The sequence below is a fragment of the Salminus brasiliensis genome, chromosome 12 (genome assembly GCF_030463535.1).
Source record: "Salminus brasiliensis chromosome 12, fSalBra1.hap2, whole genome shotgun sequence".
Taxonomy (NCBI): domain Eukaryota; kingdom Metazoa; phylum Chordata; class Actinopteri; order Characiformes; family Bryconidae; genus Salminus; species Salminus brasiliensis.
Genome location: NC_132889.1, coordinates 5641350 through 5662782, shown reverse-complemented (window position 1 = coordinate 5662782; position 21433 = coordinate 5641350). Strand labels below are relative to the sequence as shown.

Here is a 21433-nt window from a genome sequence, read left to right as displayed (position 1 = left end):
TTATTGTTAGTTTATTGTTATTTTTGTGAGTTTCAGTTTTGTATGGTCAGCTTATTGTTATTTTTGTGAGTTTCAGTTTTGTATTGTCAGCTTATTGTTATTGCGGTGAGTTTCCATTTATTATGGTCAGTAGATGTGTATTAAGGATGCATTTAACTTATTAATGCTGGATGATAGTTTACTGGGACCAGTTTCTGTTTATTATGGTGAACTCAAGTTTATTATGGGCAGTTTGGTGTTTTGGTGAGTTTTCATTTATGATGGTTAGTTTATTGTTCATTTATTATTAGTTTGGGCGAGTTTTGCTTTGTTTACTTTGTTTTTCTAAAAAAAATGGTGTATTTATGACAATAAAATGTCAATTGCAGCCAGTTTTTGTTTATTTGTTGAGTTCCAAGTCATTTATGATGAGTTCCAGTTAATGGGGCAAATTGTTGCCAGTTTATTGTATCGCATTTTAGTTTGTTTACGACCCGTCTCAGTTTATTACATTCATTTTCTGTTTATTGCTGTACCATAGAGTTTTAGGTGACTTTGACAAATTATTGCTCATGTGGAGGAGCTGCGTGGCACATTTTAGCTTATTATGGTGAGTTTCTGTTTATTATATCGAATTAAAATTATTTTCTGGAAGTTGTAGTTAATTATGTTGATGTTTGACAGAATTCAGTGCTGTCAAGTGCTGTGATTTTTCAGTGGATGCACAATAACTTTCTTTACCACTGATGATTTTCCCAGAGCACAATGCTACCACCACCATGCTTAAAAGTTTGTGTGCAGTGTTCTAAACTTTTAAAAGTCAAAGATTCTTGAGGAACTTTTGGAGGTTCTTTAGTTTGAAATTGTGGAGGAACCTCTTAAGGTGCTTTGACGAACCTTCAAGCATGGTGGTGGTAGCATTGTGCTCTGGCAAAATCAGTGGTAAAGAAAGTTATTGTGCATCCATTGAAAAACCAAAGCACTTGACAGCACTGAATTCTGTCAAACATCAACATAATTAACTACAACTTCCAGAAAATAACGAATCGATATAATATAAATAATTAATCGATATAATAAACACAGTGTAGGAGTACCAACTAGGAGTGCCTCATCTTTTGTCCTCCACCACAGGACGTTAAGTGGTATTGGCCTTGTCAAGTTCAAAGATATTTTGGATCTTTCAGCACCACTGAATTAATATTGTTGATCCTGTATATATATGTAATGTAATGTAATATATATTTACATTAAAGGTATAGGTTGTCACAGTTCAACAGTTCAGCAGTTCAAAGAAATCACTGAAAGCCCAATATTGTCATGACAAAACATGAATATTTGTGATCCACAGTATTCTCGAAAACAGTTATTGCCCCAAGCCGGAATGTGAGCTGAATATCTGTCGATAGATTCCCCTTAAGGCTTCAGCTCAAGCTGAGTATTGAACTATAAGCTAGTGGTGCATCATTCTTCCTCAGCACCAGTGTTTAACAGACTCCTAGAGACGTGGTCATCAACCCAATCCATCTGGTAATCCATCATCCCGAGAAGTTCATTTCCCACTCTAACTGAGGACATGTGATCCAGTTGTACTTGATTAGCTGGAGCAGGTGTTTTTGATTTAGGCTAGAGCTGAATTCTGCAGGCAGGGTGTTGTTGCACAGCAAAATCTCTAAGACTGAATTAATACCTATGTTAATACACCTACTGGTCATTTTATTACAAACCCATCTCCCGTAACTCCTCCATACTGGTGTACAGTTAAGGACTGTAGGCCATCTGTTGATAAAGAATGTATATTTGCCATGTGTTGTGTATATCACTCAGATATATCAACATATATAATAATATATCAATCACAATATATCACTGAATGAGCTCCCCGGACAATAAATTAATTTAAGGTGGCAGTAACCTGGCACTGCATGAGGATGATCTATTGGGCTATAAACACCTGTGGGGCTTGTGACAGAACTCATACTTTAAGAATAGTGCAGTACAGTGCAGTAAGTCTCGGATGTGTGGAAAATGGGTCGCAAAGCAGATATTATTAATTGGTGAAAAGGAGTGATCATTTGGGCGTGTTGAAGGCCATAGTGCGAAGGATGTAGCTGCTGAATTTGCAGGTGTATCAAAATGTACGGTCATACAGGTCTACCAGCAGTGGCACAAATCCCAGTCTACAGGAAATTCTCTGCCATCACCCCTAAAGTAGGTTGGATTCAACCTCCTGATATCCGTCTTAAAAAGCTTTTGCAGTTCTGTCACTGAGTGCACCTGTGTAGTAGGTGCTTTGTGAGTAATATATAATATGTACCATGGGTGGAGACCATGGGTAAGAGAAGGAAGAGAGCTCAGAGAACCTTGGGCTGGAGTTTGGGTGGATTCTGCTTTACACTGTTAAAAGTAGAAGATTCTTGAGGATCGTTTGAAGGTTCTTCAATTGGAAACTGTGGAGGAACCTCTTAAGGTGCTTTGAGGAAAAGAAAAAGGTTCCTTGAATGTTCCTCAAAGTACCGTAAGAGTTTCCTTCACAGTTTCACACTAAAAAACTCCAAAAGTTCCTCAAGGATCTTATACTTTTAACAGTGTATGGTAGAAAGCCAGTGCTGGGATTTTTCAGTGGATACACAATACCTTTCTTTACCACTGATTTTCCCAGAGCACAATGCCACCACCACCATGTTTAAAAGCTTGTACAGTGTTCTAAACTGTTAAAAGTATAAGATTCTTGATTAACTTTTGGAGGTTCTTTAGTTTGAAACTGTGGAGGAACCTCTTAAGGTGCTTTGATGAACCTTCAAGAAAAGTTTTTTTTAGAAGAAAGGTTCCTCTAAGGTTCCTCAAAGCACCTTAAGAGTTTCCTTCACAGTTTCAAACTGAAGAACCTCCCAAAGTTCCTCAAGGAGATCTTATACTTTTAACAGTGTAGGAGTACCAACTAGGAGTGCCTCATCTTTTGTTCTCTGTAATATGTAATATGTACCATGGGAGGAGACCATGGTTAAGAGAAGGAAGAGAGCTCAGAGAACCTTGGGCTGGAGTTTGGGTGGATTCTGCTTTACACTGTTAAAAGTAGAAGATTCTTGAGGAACGTGGAACCTCTTAAGGTACTTTGGGGAAACGAAAAGGGTTCCTTGAAGGTTCCTCAAAGTACCGTAAGAGTTTCCTTTACAGTTTCACACTAAAAACCTCCAAATGTTCCTCAAGGATCTTATACTTTGAACAGTGTATGGTAGAAAGCCAGATAATTTGATGTGGCGCCAAGAATGGTGAGAATGGTGGTGGGTTGCGGATTCTTTGTCGTGACCACATTGACGATGTAGAGATGGGTAGTTCTAGTTTCTTCTGAAGTAATACCTTCTGATACCAGTGGTATTAATGGGGAGTTTGATTTTCCCCTAAACTTTGACATTTCTTACTAACATTCCACACTGTAGAGCTCACGAGCTGAAAACACCTGTTATATTACATTATAGCCTTCCCTTGCCGTGGGGGCATTGATTACTTTAATTTTCATGGCTTTCATGGCAGTTACTTAGGAAAGCCTATGGTTGTGGAGTGTTAGTACATGGCTTGAAGAGTCAAAGAATCATTCATGGTTTATGGTTGAAAATATAAGCAAGGGTTACCATTTCACTGCTTTATGGAGCTGTTTGAGAACTTTCCATTTTGAAAGGCTGTAGCCTCTTCTGGGGTCCTGAAGCTGAAAAGCAGCAACAGGCCGATCTTCTGTCTTTCTGTTTCTGTGCAATGCGATATAGGCTCCAGAAGGTTTGTGAGATCAGGTAACAATGAGATAAGGCCTTCAAGGACGTTCCTTAGAGGCTTAAACGTATAGGCTGCAGTGATATGCCCCTACGTCAGCCGTGTTCACACATGCAGGGCCAACACTGCACATATTTGCCTGTGAATGATGTTCAACATGGTAATAAATCCAATCGACCTGGCTTAAGGGAGGAGAGAGAGAGACCACAGTGGGTGAGGCACTGATCATATTAATGAGGATTAAGCCTGGCTTGATGAGTTTGTTGTTTCCGAATAGGTTTCTGACACCCTCTTTCCGCCAAGCATAATCACTGGATTTTTGACTAATCTCTGGGTGGCATTAAAAAGCTGTAGGAAATACGCTCTCATTTCAGAAGGAAGAAAAACTTTGCTATGTTTCAGATCAGAATATAGTAAATGGGGAAAATTACAGGATAATCCTCTGCAGATGCTGCTAACATGGCAAAACAGTATACGCAGCCAAACTTTATAGGCCAGAGATGATATCATAATCTTGTGTAATCCTCATATTTTGCTGAAAAAATGGGAGCAACTGCATTCCGAACTTTTATTTTGACCAGGCATGGTGCGATGAGAACATGACGACTGGCCCAGGAGGGTGAACTCGAAACAGTCCCACCCCCAAGAAGAATCACAGATCAGCTTAGATCCCCTTTAACTAGAAAACACAAAGCAGAAATCTGATGAAACACTCCTCAAACATCACCAAAACTCACTCCTCAGACCTCTCTGAGCACCATCTGGGCGTGGTCTTAATAATCTAACGAGAGTGTGTGAGCGACAGCCCTTTATTTACGTTGCCATGGAAACACACACAGCCTTGGTTGTTGTTTTTTTTTTTTAGCTTTTTACTCTAAACTGCGATCTTGAGGATTGACTGAGGTTCTGATATCTGGAACCGAGTTATTAGCCCATATATAGAGACACAAGCTTGATCCATTACATGCGATGACGGCCAGCTACACACAGTGCCAGTAGGGTGGGGTACTGGTGGATAGCGGGCAGCCCATGCCAGATCTCCCTGGCTATGGTGCTGCGTCGGGACCTCCTGTCCATCCCGCCACCCTGTCTACGTTTATCCTTGTTTATCCCTGTTTCCATTAGTTAGAGAACGTTTACTTCACCTTGAGTTCACATATCTCTCCGTCTCTCTTGCCCACTCTCGCTTCCAGCTTTACCTGTCTACCGTACCTGCCTTTCTGTCCTTAGGTTTCCAGCTTCTCAAATCAGGATCAATATACATGACCCTGTAATATTGAGTAGGTCCACCTCATTCCACCAAAGCAGCTCTGACCCATCAAGGAATAGACTCCACAAGACCTCAGATGGTGCTCTGTAGTATCTGGCACCAAGATGCTATCAGTGGATCCTTTAAGTCTAATAACTTGTGAGGTGGGGCCTCCATGACCCTGTCACTGGTTCACTGGTTGTCCTTTCTTGGGCCAGTTTTGGTAGGTGCTGACCACTGCATAACCTGGGAACACCCCACAAGACCCTCAAATTCTTATACTTGACCATTTTCCTGCTTTCAACACATCACCTTCAAGAAATGATGTCTAAAATGTAGATCCCAACCCTTGACAGGTCCCTCTGGACCAGGTCATTCATTGTATTCCCTTCATCTGTTAGAGGTGTTGATGTTAGTAGCACTGGAAGCAGTATTGGAATAATTATTGAAGGACACAATGACTTTTTCCATGTGTTTATATTTACAGATGTATACTATTATTTAACAGCTTTTTTTTATACCTTTACCATGTATTAAGACTAGGCCTTTAACCAAAACTCATTGCTTTTGGTAGTCATCTTGTGCTGATCCTGCAGTGTTTGTATTGTGAAACTAGCTTAGCAGTTTTGATTGGTTCTCTGCAAGGCCTTTTCCTCCAAATGGTTGGACTGGCACATAGTACTGCTTAGCAATTTCTACAAAATCACTCGCGCTCATTACTGAGACAGCCACCCTCTGCTAAGCCTCAGACAGCAGATTAAATACTTTGTGACCCGACCAAAGGCCAGGAATCTTTATTAATTCCTCTGGGTGTGAGGAACCACAGGCCGTAAATTGCATTAGGATGTTTCGAGCTTTTCATTACGTAATGACTTAATGTGTCCATGTCACTGTTGCATGGGCCGGTAAGAAGATATTTTACATGGCACCGAATACATGCGATAGTGATGTGCAAAAGTTTGGACACCCAGTGAATAGTTAGGTCGGTAGAAGATGAGCGCATTTCCAAAATGCTTTAAGTTAAAGATAAAACAGTCTTTTCAACATTTTAAAGAAGATGAGTGGGGTATTTTTGGTCAAAAAAATGGGAAGGAAATGTAATGCAATATTTGGGGTACCAATGAGATTTGAGCTCTCAGTAACTTTTACCAAGATCTTAATTAGCTTGTTGAGCCGATGGCTTGGTCACAATCCCCAACACTCCACCAGATTCACAAATGCTGTGTAAACATCAGGTTTATTAGTATAACGTGTACATTAATGAATACCAATGATTTGCAGCTTGGAAATACACACATTTCTTTACAGATATCATACTATTACCATAAACCACAAACCATGAATTACAAATGGCCACTATACAAAGAAGCTCTTGGACTGAGGAATCACAGCAAAAATCCTTCAACATGATGGTTAATCAGCTTAATCTTGCTTGGCAATGCTGGTCATGCTGGTCGACCGCCATTATCATAAACTATGCCAGTGTATTACAAATGACCGCAATATACTGGACTAAGGAATTACAGCAAAAATTCTTCAGCATGCTGGACCGACCATCCTGGTCGTGCTGGTCAACCAGTATAGTCATGCTGGTGGCCCAGCTTTACCCTTGTACTGAGGAATCACAGCAAATCATGCTGGTCAACCAGCTAAGTCGTGCTGGTAATGCTTTTCGCGCAGCTTGATGTTGATGCTGGTCATGCTGATGGCCCAGTTTAACCAGCTTGTCCAACTTGAGCTGGGGTTCTCACCACTTCTACGTACAGAAAGCCCTGAAAAAATGGCTCACCATATTTCTTTTGTCTTGAGAGTTATGCTCTTAAACTGTTCCACTGACATGCGGGATTGACCTCCTTTGTGTTGGACTGCATTCATTAGACTCCAAAAGCCTCACGGTTTCTCTGGTGTGGCTTAGTTGGCCCTCCAAATGAGAATGGATCAGCTAAACAGCTGAGTTGCTTACTCAGCAATGAACAGCTGAGTTGCTTACTGCCTTTAAACACTGAGTGAAGACCCATCCCAAACACACAGCCAAGGAAACTCTCAATTGGTTTCAGAGAAAGAAAATAAAGCTGCTAGAATGACCCACCTAATCACCTGACCTGAATCTAAATAAAAATCGATGGAAAGAACTAAAGCTCAGAGTTCATAGAGGAAGCCAACAGAACCTTCGGGACTTGAAAAATGTTTATGTGGAAGAATGGAAGAACCTTCACTTTTCCTTTGAACCATTCAGAGGTGTATTGGCTCTTGTGCTTTGGATCATTGTCTTGTTGCACAACCCAACGACACCTGAGCTTTCGATACAGGACTCATTTCCAGATGTTATCCTAAATATTATTTTTGTTAGAGAGTAAAATTCATGGTTCTGCTATGACAAGTCACCCAGGCCCGTCAAAACACCACCACCACCCTGTATGATTGCTGTCATAATGGACATATTGTAGAAGTCTGTGTTTGCTTTAGGACACACTTTAAGTGTTGATGTTGCTGTATGTAGTTTGTACTCTAGACACCTTCTCAACCAATGTTTCTTCTGACATCAGGGGTATTAAGACTGATTTTGTCTGTCCTGTGCTACAGTAATAGCTGCTGCTCTTCTGAGAATGCTTTACACTATGTTTTGGTCTGATCCAGTGGCTTTTAAAGCCTGGTTTGGATCTGATCCTCTGATTCCTCTCTGGTGTCCTCAAGGAGCCTTCTGTAAAAAATGTTGCTCTGTTTTCTGCCATTTGTTTGGTCGGCGCTGCCAAAACCACCCAGTTTGGTTGTAGTTGTGCAACGGCAAAGTTATTGTATTCTATTATCTCCATTTGGGAAGACATCATATATTACTCCCATCCCATCTTTACTCCTGATTAGAAATTCACCTGATTAGAAATTCAACTATCATGGACTGATAGTGTTCTACCAGCAGGGAAACCGTGCTCCCTTCTTTGGTTGGTTGGGTTCTAAACGAGCACTGAACAGCATGTTCAGAACCAAAAGGTGGAGGCTAACGCATATAGAAAAGCAAAAACCAAGCTCATTTAGTCTTGCCCAGGGCTCACTTGTAAAAGAGATTTTTAATATTTTTAATCTCAGTGTGATCCTGGTTAAAAAAAAATTAAATTGCACACTCAAACACATGGCAGCGTGATTTGACTGCAGCGCTTTAAAAAGAACTGGGAGCTGAAGAGACTGGATTTGATGTCCAGTGTTCTGTTGTTTTTCGTAAACAGTTTTTACAAAATATAAAGAAACACAATTAATCAAAGAAGCCCTGAATTTGCTGTCAAACTGGCAGATCCTTCCACCAAAAAGTAGTTCCACAACAAGTGGAGACTAAGTGGAGGTTCACTTAGGTACTTGTTGAGCCCTGTATGCAGTCCTAGTCAACTGCTGATACTGCGGATAGAGCCATAGAACTGTCACAGTATCAAGCTCAGCCAGAGACGTTATAAACAAGGAGAGCGACGACTGGTGGGAGTATGAATGGGGGTTCTTGTGACGCTCAACATGGTGTCTGTTTAGGGATAAAGTTCTGTCCTTCACCAAAAATACACAACCAGTGTGAGTGGAGGAGGGTCAACGTGCTAGTGGGGAAAGCTATGCAGTAGTAGTTAGAACAAGCTGAAAAATCAGATTCTTAGAGATGGGATCCAGTGGGTGTCACTGGAAATGACTGCATGGTGGCATTGGAAAGATGTCTCATTAACTGTTACTGTAAATACAGAGATATTACTGGTGTTTACTAGTGTTTATTAACAGCACATCTTACCTAAGTTGTGGGACTGTATTATTTATAGAAACACAAAGGTCGGGTCGGGTCAGTATTGGCCAACAGTCAGCATTAATGCATTAAAGTAAGTGGGATATTCCTAACTTTGGGACAATGGCTTAATAATTTGATTGCATTCCACCATGAGAGAAGTAGAGGTCATCTCCTCATCTCCAGATCTCCTTATCTGATGGGGCCCCATTAACCTGTATGACCCTGTATGTAAGCCCACACTTGACATAATTAGTTATAATCAGTTTCATTGGCCCTAAAATAGAACCTTGTTGGACTCCATGAGATCAGCTTAATCAAATGGTTACCAAGGAAATTTGCAATAGTTTATGCATTAGGATTAATAGCTGAATCATTAACCTAGGGTTCAAGGGACTAATTAAGTTACTTCATTATTATACATACCACTTTTCATATTAACTGTCAATGCCTTTAAAAAGTGGTCTTATTTATAGCTATATCACTAAAATGAGTTCATGTCTAGCATTGTTTGATGTCATTATTTTAGTAGCTTTTTGGGTTGCATTTATACTGTTTCTAGAAGGAACACCCTTCAAACAAGGTTCCATTCCTAATGGTCTCTAAAATGGTGGAATGGTGGAGATCACACCAGCAGTTAATCAGAACCCATCAAGGCTTATCATTAATGGCTCCTTGTGGCCTTTAATGAACTGTTTTTTGAATTGGCACAGTGGCGCACTGGCGAGGCCTCATTAGCATGTAGAACTCCTACATTTTTGGGCCTGTCTCTATCTTGGTGTAGAGCGAATGTCCTTTATTCAGATTTCCACACAGTGTACTTTGGATCACTTATCTGGCTGGCAGAAGGATGAAGCTCACCTTGGGGAGCTTATCTTTGTGACAGAGGAATTCATGGAGGTCATAAAGATGAGCGTAATTCCCAGCACATCAAGACACTCCTCTTGTCAGCTGCTGATGCGACAAAGCGTTCATTAAATTCAGAGTACTCGTGTTATAATCTGTCTAAATGTCTTTTTAATTTGGTAATCATAGCCGCCACCTGGATAACGGCCCTTCGCTTTTTGTCGCCACTTGATTTCGGCTTCAGATCACAGAACGAGCCACGCTTCCACTTAAACGCGCAGTCATACCTGACGAATGGCCTTCGTTTCGCACTTTGTTGATGATTTGCCAAGTTGTGATTGTCCTTCCAAAAAACACGACGTGTGAAACTGAAGTCATTTTTCAAGGTTTCATGTCTTAGGGAGCCCATAAGGTTTTAAAAGCTCGGCTCACAAGTACAGTCTGCTTGTGCCAGGCCCATTTGAAACGGCAGGCCAGTCCATTCATTTCCAGTACATTCACACTGTGATTCTTTCCTTAGTTTTCAGTCCACAGCCTTTATTTTATGTAAATCATGAATTACTATACTATTTAAATGTGATTATATGGTTAAATAGTGAATTCATTTAGACAATAGCTCCACCCACTACCTTTGCAAAGTCTTTAAAATGCACCTGCAGGTCTAAACTATCAGTTTTTATTGGACTACACTGAAAAGTACACACCTATCAGCCATAACATTAGCACCACTGAGAGGTGATATGATAAACACTGATGTGCAGTAGCATCCCGTCATATCCAGTGGTGGATATGTTAGGACGCACAGTCAGTTCTTGAAGGTGATAAGTTACAGCAGAAGAAATGGGTGAGCATAATTCTGGAACCGAAGCTTTACTGGATTAGGCTGAGATTAAGGGGCCAGGGTGAGGTGTTGGGATTAGGCTTTGAGTTAAGGTTTAGGTTGGGGATAGGATTAGGGCTAGGATCAGGGTTATGATTAGGTTTTCGGTTGAGGTTAAGTTTAAGATTAGAGCCAGGGTAAGGTTTATGATTAGGTTTTGAGTTAAGGTTTAGGTTAGAGTTAGGATTAGTGCCAGGATCAGGGTTATGATTAGGTTTTGGGTTTAGGTTAGGGTTAGGATTAGGGCTGGGATCAGGGTTAAGGTTAGGTTTAAGAGTAAGGATAGGATTAGGGACAATATGAGGGTTATGGGTTTTGGGTTACAGTTAGGGTTTGGATAAGGGCTGAAGTTAAGGTAAGGATTAGGGTCAGGATGGGGGTTAGGATTAGATTTTGGGTTAGGGTAAGGGTTTGGAAAAGGGCTAGGATTCGGTTTTGGGTTGAAATTAAGGTAAGAATTAGGGTCAGGATGGGGGTTAGGATTAGGTTTTGGGTTAGGGTTTGGAAAAGGGCTAGGATTCGGTTTTGGGTTGAAGTTAAGGTAAGGATTAGGGTCAGGATGAGGGTTAGGATAAGGTTTTAGGGTAAGGGTAAGGTTAGGGTTTGGATGAGGGCTAGGATTCAGTTTTGGGTTGAAATTAAGGTAAGGATTAAGGTCAGGATGGGGGTTAGGATTAAGTTTTGGGTTGAAGTTAAGGTAAGGATTAGGGTTATACTTAGTCTTTGGTTTAGGTTTTTGATCAGGTGTATTTAGGATCGTAATTCTGCTGTAGAATCCAACCTGATTAGGTTTGGGGTTGGAAGGTTGTTAAGACTCGGCCACCTACGAATGTCCTGCAGTGGGAGGGTTGTTGTATTCCCTTTGTCTGGAGGTGGCTGGTGAGCTGTAGGCCTCTCTAGGGAGCAGTAAAGCAGGGACACGATGCTTGTCTTTGTTTTCACCTCCGTCTGACCTCTCTCCTTATCCTTGGAGAACAATCGTGCGCTTTCCCTCGCCCCTCACGGCCTGAGTTTTCAATTAGAGTCTGGAAGGGGAAGGTTTATGAAGTAACAGGCAAGCTCTGAGCGTTGCTCACACAGTATAATTGGAGACCTAGCTGGAGACTAACTTAAGGGTTTTCCCCCAAGGACTCTTTCTTTCTTTCTTTTTTTTTCTTTCTCCTTTTTTCTTTTATCTCTCTCTATCTGCTTTTGTTGGAGTAATAGTCTCTACTGTCCAGAGAAGAAGGCTTTCTACTACATTCTGGAGCATTGCTGTAAGGATTTGATTGCATTTAGTGTTGGATGATCACCACCTTACCCTATCCCCAACTGATCCCAAAAGAACTTGATGGAGCACTGATCATCTTTCCAGACAACACAGTTATTCAGTGCTCAGTGCTGGGGGGCTTTATACGTCTAGAGCCCATGCCTAGCATTAGGCATGGGGCCAACAGGTTGATGTTTATCCTATTCTATTGGCAGTACTTCTCTACAGGGACCAGACCAGCTGTATGTGTGTGCATTTGCACATCTATGTCAGCAATGGGTGGAACTTAAAGTAGCTCAATGCATTCATTAGAAGGGGTGTCCACAAAGATTTGGACATGTAATGAATGTTGCATTAAAAATGGCACACTTTTATAAGTAGCCCCGTTCTTCCTTTGGCATCAGCAGCCGGAGCCAGAGAGAGCACAACTGGCGGGAGGGTAGAAGGCACTCTCTAAAAGCGATGCTGCCCAGCACTGGCCTTTGTAAACTGGTGTGTTAAAGCTAAAGACCCGTCCCTTTCTAATGTGCTACCCAGAATCGGCTACCCGGAAAGAGGCAGTGGCTGGCTTTGCATGTATTGGAGTGGTAAGTTCCTACCCTCCTAGTGTTGGGAGCATTGCTAGTACTAGGGGGTTAGGGTTAAATTGGGTAAATTGAACATACCAAACTCGATAAAACTAACCAAAAAAAAAGTAATACTCTCTTCAGTCTTATGTTTTTGCCGGATTGCCTTCCATTTAAAAAAAAAGCTGCTGTTGTTTTCTGCCTGTTACATCCAGAATGTAATGGACTTGACCTCAGGTGAAACACGCTTAGGAAAAATCTAAAAGTGGACGAGAACCACGAAGCTGAAATCGAGCGTCCGTTCTCGAGTCAGTTTCCTTGTGTGATTGTTGTTCTGGGATGCTGGCGGAGCACAGACCTTAACACAGTGTTTGCCTTGTGTGTTTTTTATTTTTCAGGTGAGAAATGCAGGAGCTTTATTGATCTGGCTCCAGCGTCAGAACGAGGTGAGTAATGACTATCATTAGGCTGCCGTTGAGGCTTGTCCGACAGCACACAATGCAGGCCATGAGCAGCGCATCTCCTATCTCTGCCTCTATGACAACCTCATTTGTAGGTTGGTCAGATATTCGGGCAGGTAGGTCAGATATTTGGGCATTTAATTGCATTTGTTTCCTCTGGGCCTATTGACGATTTAATCGCGAGGTGAGTTAAGCCATAAATACTGTTTATTGTATAATTATGTAAGTAATATGTCAGGTATGGGAGTGAGAAAACAGTTTTCTGTATGTGAACAGTGCTAATAAAGGACTCCACAATGCCTCGGAAGGTGTCCTGTCCCAGCTAATAATCAGTTTTGTTTTTTTTGGTTCTTAAAATGGTCAAGCTTTATAAGAAAGGTAAAATAATAATTTATAATTTGTAAAAAAACATTATTTGTTTTCTCACATTTGAATATAAGTTTTAATGGAATTTCATCAATGATTCTTTTCTATGTTTAAATAAATGCTCCAGTTCTTACATCAGATTCATTAAATATTTTGCATCAGTTGTATCAAATATTTCATTTGTAAATATTACTTTAAACGTTTTCATATCGTTAATATTTGCCCTTTTTTCATTTGTACATTGTACATTTTTACCAAATCTTTCTCTTAAATTTTAGTTACCCAACAATTTCCCAACACACTCAATAGTACTCTCCCCATCACATGAAATGCCTCCTCCAACACATGCATGAGTAGAGAAAGCGTGAGCCACCTACCCAACCGGAGAGAGCAAGGCCAGTTGTGCTCTATCAGGCTTCGGCTTCTGGTGGCATAGGATTTGAACCAGTGATCCTTGGTTCATAGTGAGGTTTGTCTGGTAACTGAGAACGCTGTGTGAGAAACACATTCTTTTCATGTTGTGATGCAAAATCATAATTATGGTCCCTCTAGGGGACTCTAGGGGACTTGATTCCCAGCTGTTTGCAGACTGGTGTTAGAGCTTGAGGGTGAGCGAGGGCCATGGTGAAGCAGACTTAGCCAGAGGGCAGTGGAGGGTATCCATTGAAGGTATCCGGGTGGTGTAGTCACCTGTGAAGCGTGATGGGAAAAAATAGAAAGGGGTGGGGGCTGTTTCAGCAAAGCTTTTATGCTGGGACATGAGTGAGTACACTCAGGTGTCCTCATTAGCGACTTCACAAAGGTTCTTTGAGGGATACCATAGAAGAGCCAAATTTGGTTCCATAAGGAACCATTTGTTCAGTAGAGATGTGACCAAGAAGAACTTTTGCATCTAGAAAAGGTTTAAAGGTTCTTTATGGAACCAAAAGTGGTTCTTCTATGGAATCACTCAAAGAACCATCTGTAGCACTCTTGGCCACCCAGGGGGAATGGCTGTCCAAAACAGGGGTGCTGAATAGTGGCGCCAAGTTTTCAGCACCCTGGACAGCACAGGAATCCCTACAAGGTTGACGACCAGTGTCAGGTTTGGCAGTTCAGTGTCAGGATTCGTCTGCCACACTTATTTCTTATGGTTATTGGTGAAACTAGCAGGCCCTTTGGGAAACTAACTGGTACACTAGTCTACTGCTGCAGCCCTGTACCTTCCCATGGAAACAGTGACTGTCAAGTATTCAATGACACACTAAACCTCAGACCAACAACTGTGTTTAGATTTGGAGGAAAACAAACATCTAAACAAGCCCTTCCTTGTTATTTGGAAATCCTGCCTTGCTAGCTCCACTTTGTTGGTGTATGGTAGAGCATTAAATATTTCTCAAGACCTGACAAGTTCTCACTGTGTTGATGTTCAGTATCTTCTTCACTGGCTTAAGACACTGCCAGTTTCTAACCACAGAGCCACTGTTGCCTGTATATTTCTGTGTGCTGGACCCATTCTCAACTTACATCCAATTCCCAGCAGCACTGCTGTGCCTGATACACTCACTATGTGCCATCGTGCACCCTGCAAATGAGAATAGTCCACCACTCTAATATCTTGTGAGCAGCTGTCCCGTGGACAGAAACTGACCAAAGATGAATGGGGTATATGGGGGCTAATCAATTGTGCAGCAACAGACGAGCTACAGTCTGTAATTGTACAACTATATGGTGGACGTATAATGCAGGTTAGGGGTTAGGCTTAAGTTAAATGTAAAAGATTGTTTATTGAACCCTGCACCTAACCCTAATCTTAACCTTAACCCTGGATCAACCCTAAATCCTAACCCTAACTATAACCTTACCATTGGATCAACCGCAAATCTTAACCCTTACCCTAACCTTAACCTAAACCTAAACAGGACAAGGTTTGAGGAGTCAGTGTGTTTATAAAGGTTTCAGGTTTGCAGCATCTGCCTTTTCTCTATAATAATAATAATAATAATAATAATAATAATATATTATTATATTATAATATAATAATGTGAACTAGCCATAGCCCTGACAAGCTAATTCAAAGGCAAGACCTTGATATAAGGTATCTGAAAGCTCAGATCTTTTAGGGTGCCCAAACTTTTGCATGTTTTTTTAATCCTTTTATACACTCAGGAATTGGGATAAACTGTGACACTGTTGGATATTTACATAAAGCCAAATATTGCAGTTCACATGTAAGGCAAAATTTCAAAGACCACCATCTAATTGGTGAGGTTTATTCAAGATGATGCTCCATGCACAGGAGGAAATACCATGTCTGAGATATGATTTTTTTTTTTATTCCAATTTTATTTTTGACACCCCCCCTTACCACCCCCACCCCAGCCCCACAAGCCATCTGTGTGTAATGAATCTGCACTGAGCAACCTACAGTTGACAAATCTGTAATTAATTCTTAATAACGAGCAAGGAAAATGAAATCTGCTGGCAAATTAGGTCTTTTCACAGCTGCTCGGAAATATATTTGGGAAGGAAATGACAGGATTTCCCAGCCTCCTTTATACACAGCCTCTTTATGTTCAGAGGAATGGTTCAGACTCAAGGCCCTCAATTATAATCTCATTTGCCGACCGACCAAACCATGACGTGAGTGCATTCTGATTTGTGTCTGTTTGGAGCCACTTCTCGTTCTAGCTGCTGTTATATATGGCAGTCGGCGAAGAGTGGCAATAAGACTGGAGAGTATTTAGAGAGCCAATCTGATTGCTTTTTGTTTTTCATTGTCAGCCATGTTCTGCTCAGGTTGTGAGAAGAGTTGTATCAGTTTCCATCCCTACTTTTTGTGGAAAATACAGAAAGTATCGAGCCTTCACAACAAGCTTCTTCTCTAAGCTGGTTCTTACAAGTGTCAAGCAACACTGGCTTATTGTTCATGCCAGCTTCTGAAGCATACAGTCCAGGCTCTCAAAAGATACTCCACCTCGCTCAGACTCGGAGAGATAACTGCTACAGGCATAAATATTGCACGTGGCTGTCACGTCTCAGGTTGGGTTCGTTTCATCACATGCTGGCATGCAAGTCTTCTGTCTTACTTGCCAACATCCTTCAGATCCAAAAACAAGTAGGAGACGGGTGGTAAAATAAATAAATAAATAAATTTAACAGTGCTGTCAATGTTTAGGTATGGTCATGATGCTTCTCCATTATTTGCCTGCAAATGTGTTCGTTTAAAGCTAGTATTGCAAAGATAAAGAAGCTTTACAGAAATCTGGCAAAAACTTTCCAAAAAATTCCCATTCATTATAACGCAGCACTCTCGATTTCTGTCAAAATACCTTAGAATAGAGAATAGATTTTTTATTATTTATGCGTGTGAAAGGTCTTACTGTTAGCAGAAACTGCGCATAGATTTGCTTTAACTAGAGTTTCTACTTGGGACTTAGGACGGCCAATTTAGCACAAATATGTTCTAGGAGCTAGAAGAGCTAATGCAACTTCATGATTAGCTTAGGTTCAATGCCTATGTTTGACTTACATGTTTATTGCATGTTTCCACTGGGTAAAAAAGCTTTTTGTTTAAGCTAAGCTTACATTCAACCAAAACAATTTTTTCCAAAATGTGTTGTCAATCACTGTTTGAGACGGAAAACTGTCTCAAGTAATTATTTAGGAAAATGTCCTACCAGTATTGGTGTAATTCACTGTTAAAAGTATAAGGTCCTCAAGGAACTTTCGGAGGTTCTTCAGTTTTAAACTGTAAAGGAACCTCTTAAACCTTTAACACTCCAAAGCTTATTACAAACTAAGGCATACTATTCAGTAACTACAGGGACTTCTGTACAAACTGGTGGGGCTATTCTTTGGTAATAGAAGTTTTAATAACCATCTTGGGGTTAAGGTGCTTTGAGGAACCTTTGTCTTCTAAAAACCTTTTTTTTCCTGAAGGTTCCTTAAAGGTTAGAGATTTTCTTACACAGTTTCAAATTAAGGAACCTCCAAAAGTTCCACAACAGTGTGGCTGTCCCACACTGTTGTGGAACTTTGTTGGACGTGTATTCATCCTGAACACCCAACTGCTATTAATGTTATAGTTGAGCCCATTCAGGGGTAATGTTACTTAGTGGCTGCTAAGCTATCATGTAGCTATTCTGAAACCGTACGTCCGTATGCCATCTATATACCATCTATATACCATCCCCAAATCACAAAATCAGACCCATCAATCTGGAGTTGGTCTATATGTCAAAAACTGTTGGATGAGATGCAAGGTGCTAATCTGCCAGAAAATGGGAAATCTGTGATACTTTCTGAAATATTACTTGATAATATGCCACCCTCTCAAAAGTAGCACAGACACATCACATTTCTGAGTGGTACATGGTGGTGTAGGATAGTTATCAGCAGGTCCAAGGCTACAACAATCCCAGCACTTGCTGTTCACCCTCCTCCGAGGCATCTACGAGGCAGTGAGGGATTCAGCTAATGAGGAATAGTGATAGCTACTAGGGAAACACTCCTGAGACCATCTGTCAGATAAGAGAACTTCCCCCTGATCACCGAGAGAAGAATTCAATTTCACCAGCTGATACCAGAGCAGCCTCTGCTCAGTCCACTGCAGATGTTCCTGTTGTGGGATCGGCTTCTTTAACTGACATTAATGAGAGTGGTGTCCTAGTGAGAGCCTATCGTCTGGTTAACTGTTTACTCATTGTCCTTAGAGTCTAGGCTTCATTGAGCTTGTTGTGCAAATGGGTCTGTTCAGACTCTGTCAGAACTTTACTGTCACGAAGTCCCGAATATTCAAAGAAGACAGCCAGCAGGTAATAAACAAATGGAGCGCGAGTTGAGTGTGGGCATTCACAACAATTAATCTAGTCATTCAATCTTTGAGACTGGCACACTTTCAGGAATTACCTTCATTCAGTCTCTCTTTGGATTCTTGCACCATCAGTAGAGTCGTGATCATTCAGAGAAGTCAACAGAAGCTTCTTTTGGACAGAATGTTTAAAATCGGCCTGGATGTATCATGTTTGAAACTATTGCCAAATTCCAGCATACACAGGTGAGTCAAAACATTATGACTGCTTAAGCCAGGGATACACTATGCGATTTTTACCTCAATTTTAGCTTTGATTCTCAGTCTGGCTAGGTCTGTGCTGATTGGCTCTAGTCTACAGATTTTTCGTCAGTCAGAATTGACAGTTGGAAAGAGAATCGAGAAGTGTCCCAGGGGTGCAGACTCCAATTTTTGGCCTCCCAATTCATTTCAGATGGCTCAACTGAATCTCAACCTGTCAATATTTAATGAAATGAATTTGAAAAGTACTGTTTTCAGGCAGTTATTCGACAGTTTCCATGTTTAACCTTAAATGATGCAGCAGCTACATTCTAGCGCTAGTACCTGTTCAATACTGCAGCACCATTTAAGGTGGACAGAAGTTTGTATAAGAAGCCAACATCTGCCTTGTACATAGGGTACGATTCCAGTAGTCATGTAGTGGACGGTCCTCAGCTGTTTAGTGTGCGATGGACATGTTTGTAAAAATCTGAAAAGTCATGTAGATTACCCAAGGCTTCACACACACACACACACACACACACACACACTTACATGCTCATAAATGTTAAGCATATTGTATCAATGACATACTGTCAACGTGTTGGAGGTAGGAGAAATGGTCAGGCGTGAGGGCCTGAGTGACTTTGACAAGGACCAAATTGTCATGGTCAGGTGACTAGGCATTTTTGAAATGGCAAAGCTTGAAGTGTGTTGTGTGAGATCAGCTGTGATGAGCACCTACCAAAAGTGGTCTAAGGAGGACAAACTGGGTGTTGGGTGCTCTAGGCTTGAGTGAGGGCAATGAAATCTGAGGACCATCCTATCTGAACCAATAGAGTGCCCATGCTAACCCCTGTCCACACTTGAAACTGCCTACAGTGGCACATGAGCATCAGAACTGGAGCAAGGTTTTTTTTTTTTTTTTTTACATCTTGTTAAATCACACTGTTCTCAGAATAGCCTTCAAATCTTATGTTGCTTGCCAACTTTAGCCTACTGTGAATGAACCCCATAATGTGGTGGAAGCGTTCCCATTATTAGTAAATATTTCGATCAATCCATCTTATTATCCACTTCTTCTTACTCAGGGCCATGGTGGGTCTGTAGCAAACCTGGAGTCATTGGCCGCAAGACAGGGAAATAATATTTTAAAAATATTTAATGAATTTTATGAATATTGCCATATTTTTCCATATTGTAATTCGATGCAGTAAAACCAAGCTCATGCTCCACAGTGACTTTACTCAACCAGCCCACCGACACTACTGCTTCCATAAGAGAATTTGTAGGTGCGTGTTGTTATCAGTCACATGACTTATTAAACACTTCACTTGATTGAATAGAACGCCCATACTTGGACCATATGCTTGGACCATAGGGACTATCAAAAAATACAACCAAAAACCAAAAAGTTAAAATGGATCATTCTACCATTCAGCTCCAGTTGTGTTCTGTTCTGAGACTAGAGTAAGTACCATACCATCTTTAAAACCACATTTATGTGCCAAACAAATGAAGATCTGGATGAGTTGGATGACTGTGTTGAGAAACTGAGATATTTTGGCTGTATATTTACAAAGGGGCGATTGGTGATAATCTCAGCCCAGTGTTTGTTAGCAACGTTAGCTTAGCATCTTCCATTCTAAAGTTGTACATGCAAAATTTAGATATCACACATGTCATAGCTTATTGGCTGCATCTGGGGTCAGTAATCAATAATGTTAATGTTAATTTTTTTGCCAAAGGATTGTCACTGTCCTGCAAAAGCCTTGAATCTCCATTTGACATAATCTGAATCTGTCAGGTGTTCTTCATATTGTGGACGAAAATCAAGATGGACCAATAGAAATGCTCAGAAATGACATTGAATGAAAGCTTTTTACATTGACTTCCATTGTAAAGTAAAGAAGTTTTTTTCCCTCCTTTGTGAAATTGGAAGTTTTTGCACGACAGTGACGATGTATTAGATCATAGCATTTACTGAATTTATCACAGTAGTTAATCAATAATTAATGCTAGTTACTGGTTAATGAGTGTGAAGATTGATTGAACTGAATAATAAGGGGTTAATCCCTGTAAACGTTTCTAACCTGCTCCTATTTGCAAATGCTGAAGGCTGAGGCAGGAGTTTGCTCTCACCAGACTGTGTGAACGAAACTGACAGACAAAATTATGAGGCGATGGCTGAGTGCTCACCGGGGTATGTGTGTTTATATGTGTGTATTTCTCTCTCTCTCTCTCTGTGTGTGTGTGTGTGTGTGTGTGTGGTGCTGCAGGTGTCCTTTGGCTGTCAGTGGTCTCGGAGGTGCTATACATCATGCTCCTGGTGGTTGGCTTCAGTCTAATGTGCTTGGAGCTCTTTCACTCCAGTAACGTGATCGATGGGCTGAAGTTGAACGCCTTCGCTGCAGTCTTCACCGTTCTCTCAGGTAGACTTCCATACTCTTTCCCACTGCCAATTACACAGTCTCAGCTCTTACTTACTTGAAATTCACAGCAGACGCGACAGGTAAGCGCAGCATGAGCGAAGCGCGAGCACCCATCCATCCACTCCACACCGACTCCGGAAGAAGAACCAGTTTTACAGCAGAAACAGGATATTGGTTTATTGCAGTAATATCACAATCACTTAGACTGACGTCTGTCTTCTCTCATTTGATTCATCTCTCCTGTTCCGGCCTCCCTACACTGGTTACCAGACAGATATAGAGTAGAGATTAAGGTTTCGTTGTTTTTTAAAGCTCCTCAAGGCAGGTCTCAAGGCAGGCCTCCAGGCTATATTTCTGACTTCCATGGTCTCTGCACTCTGCACCTCTAGACTTGAAATACCTTCTAATCAGATGCTCTTAACTCTACAGTCCTGATTGAGATTCCAAAGGAATTTTCACTCCTGAAAGCCTGGACCATGGTCTGGACCAAGGTTGACGTTTATTGCTACAGTATAAACTATAATATTTGATCTGGGATTAGGACGATTGTAAGGGTCCGTGACTCACAGGGTCCCTAAAAAAAGTATTAAGTATTTTGGCACACTACATGGGTTTCGTCTCCTTATACTGAACACAGTGTGTGTCTGCCTATTTGGCGGGCCACCTTTCCTGGAAAAATGAATGACCAGAAAATGTACTACAAGGTAATTGGAATATGCAGGGATCTATAAGCGTAACTGTAGTCTCGAGGCACAGCAACGCAGGTCCCATACAGTCAGTGTTAGAGTTCAGATATAGCCCTGGGATAGAAGATGTTCCTGAGTCTGTTCCGTGATGTGATGGACCTGAAGCTT

General features: G+C 41.1%; 1 protein-coding gene across 1 annotated transcript in view; it reads left to right on the top strand.

The window, feature by feature from the left end:
* The window catches only part of gsg1l (gsg1-like), a 36303-nt gene that overhangs the window by 1233 nt on the left and 13637 nt on the right, over window positions 1-21433 (top strand). The window contains exons 2-3 of the mRNA XM_072693605.1: window positions 12687-12734; window positions 20427-20579. Coding sequence (XP_072549706.1) covers window positions 12687-12734; window positions 20427-20579 — 201 coding nt within the window. The remainder of the gene's footprint in view (window positions 1-12686; window positions 12735-20426; window positions 20580-21433) is intronic.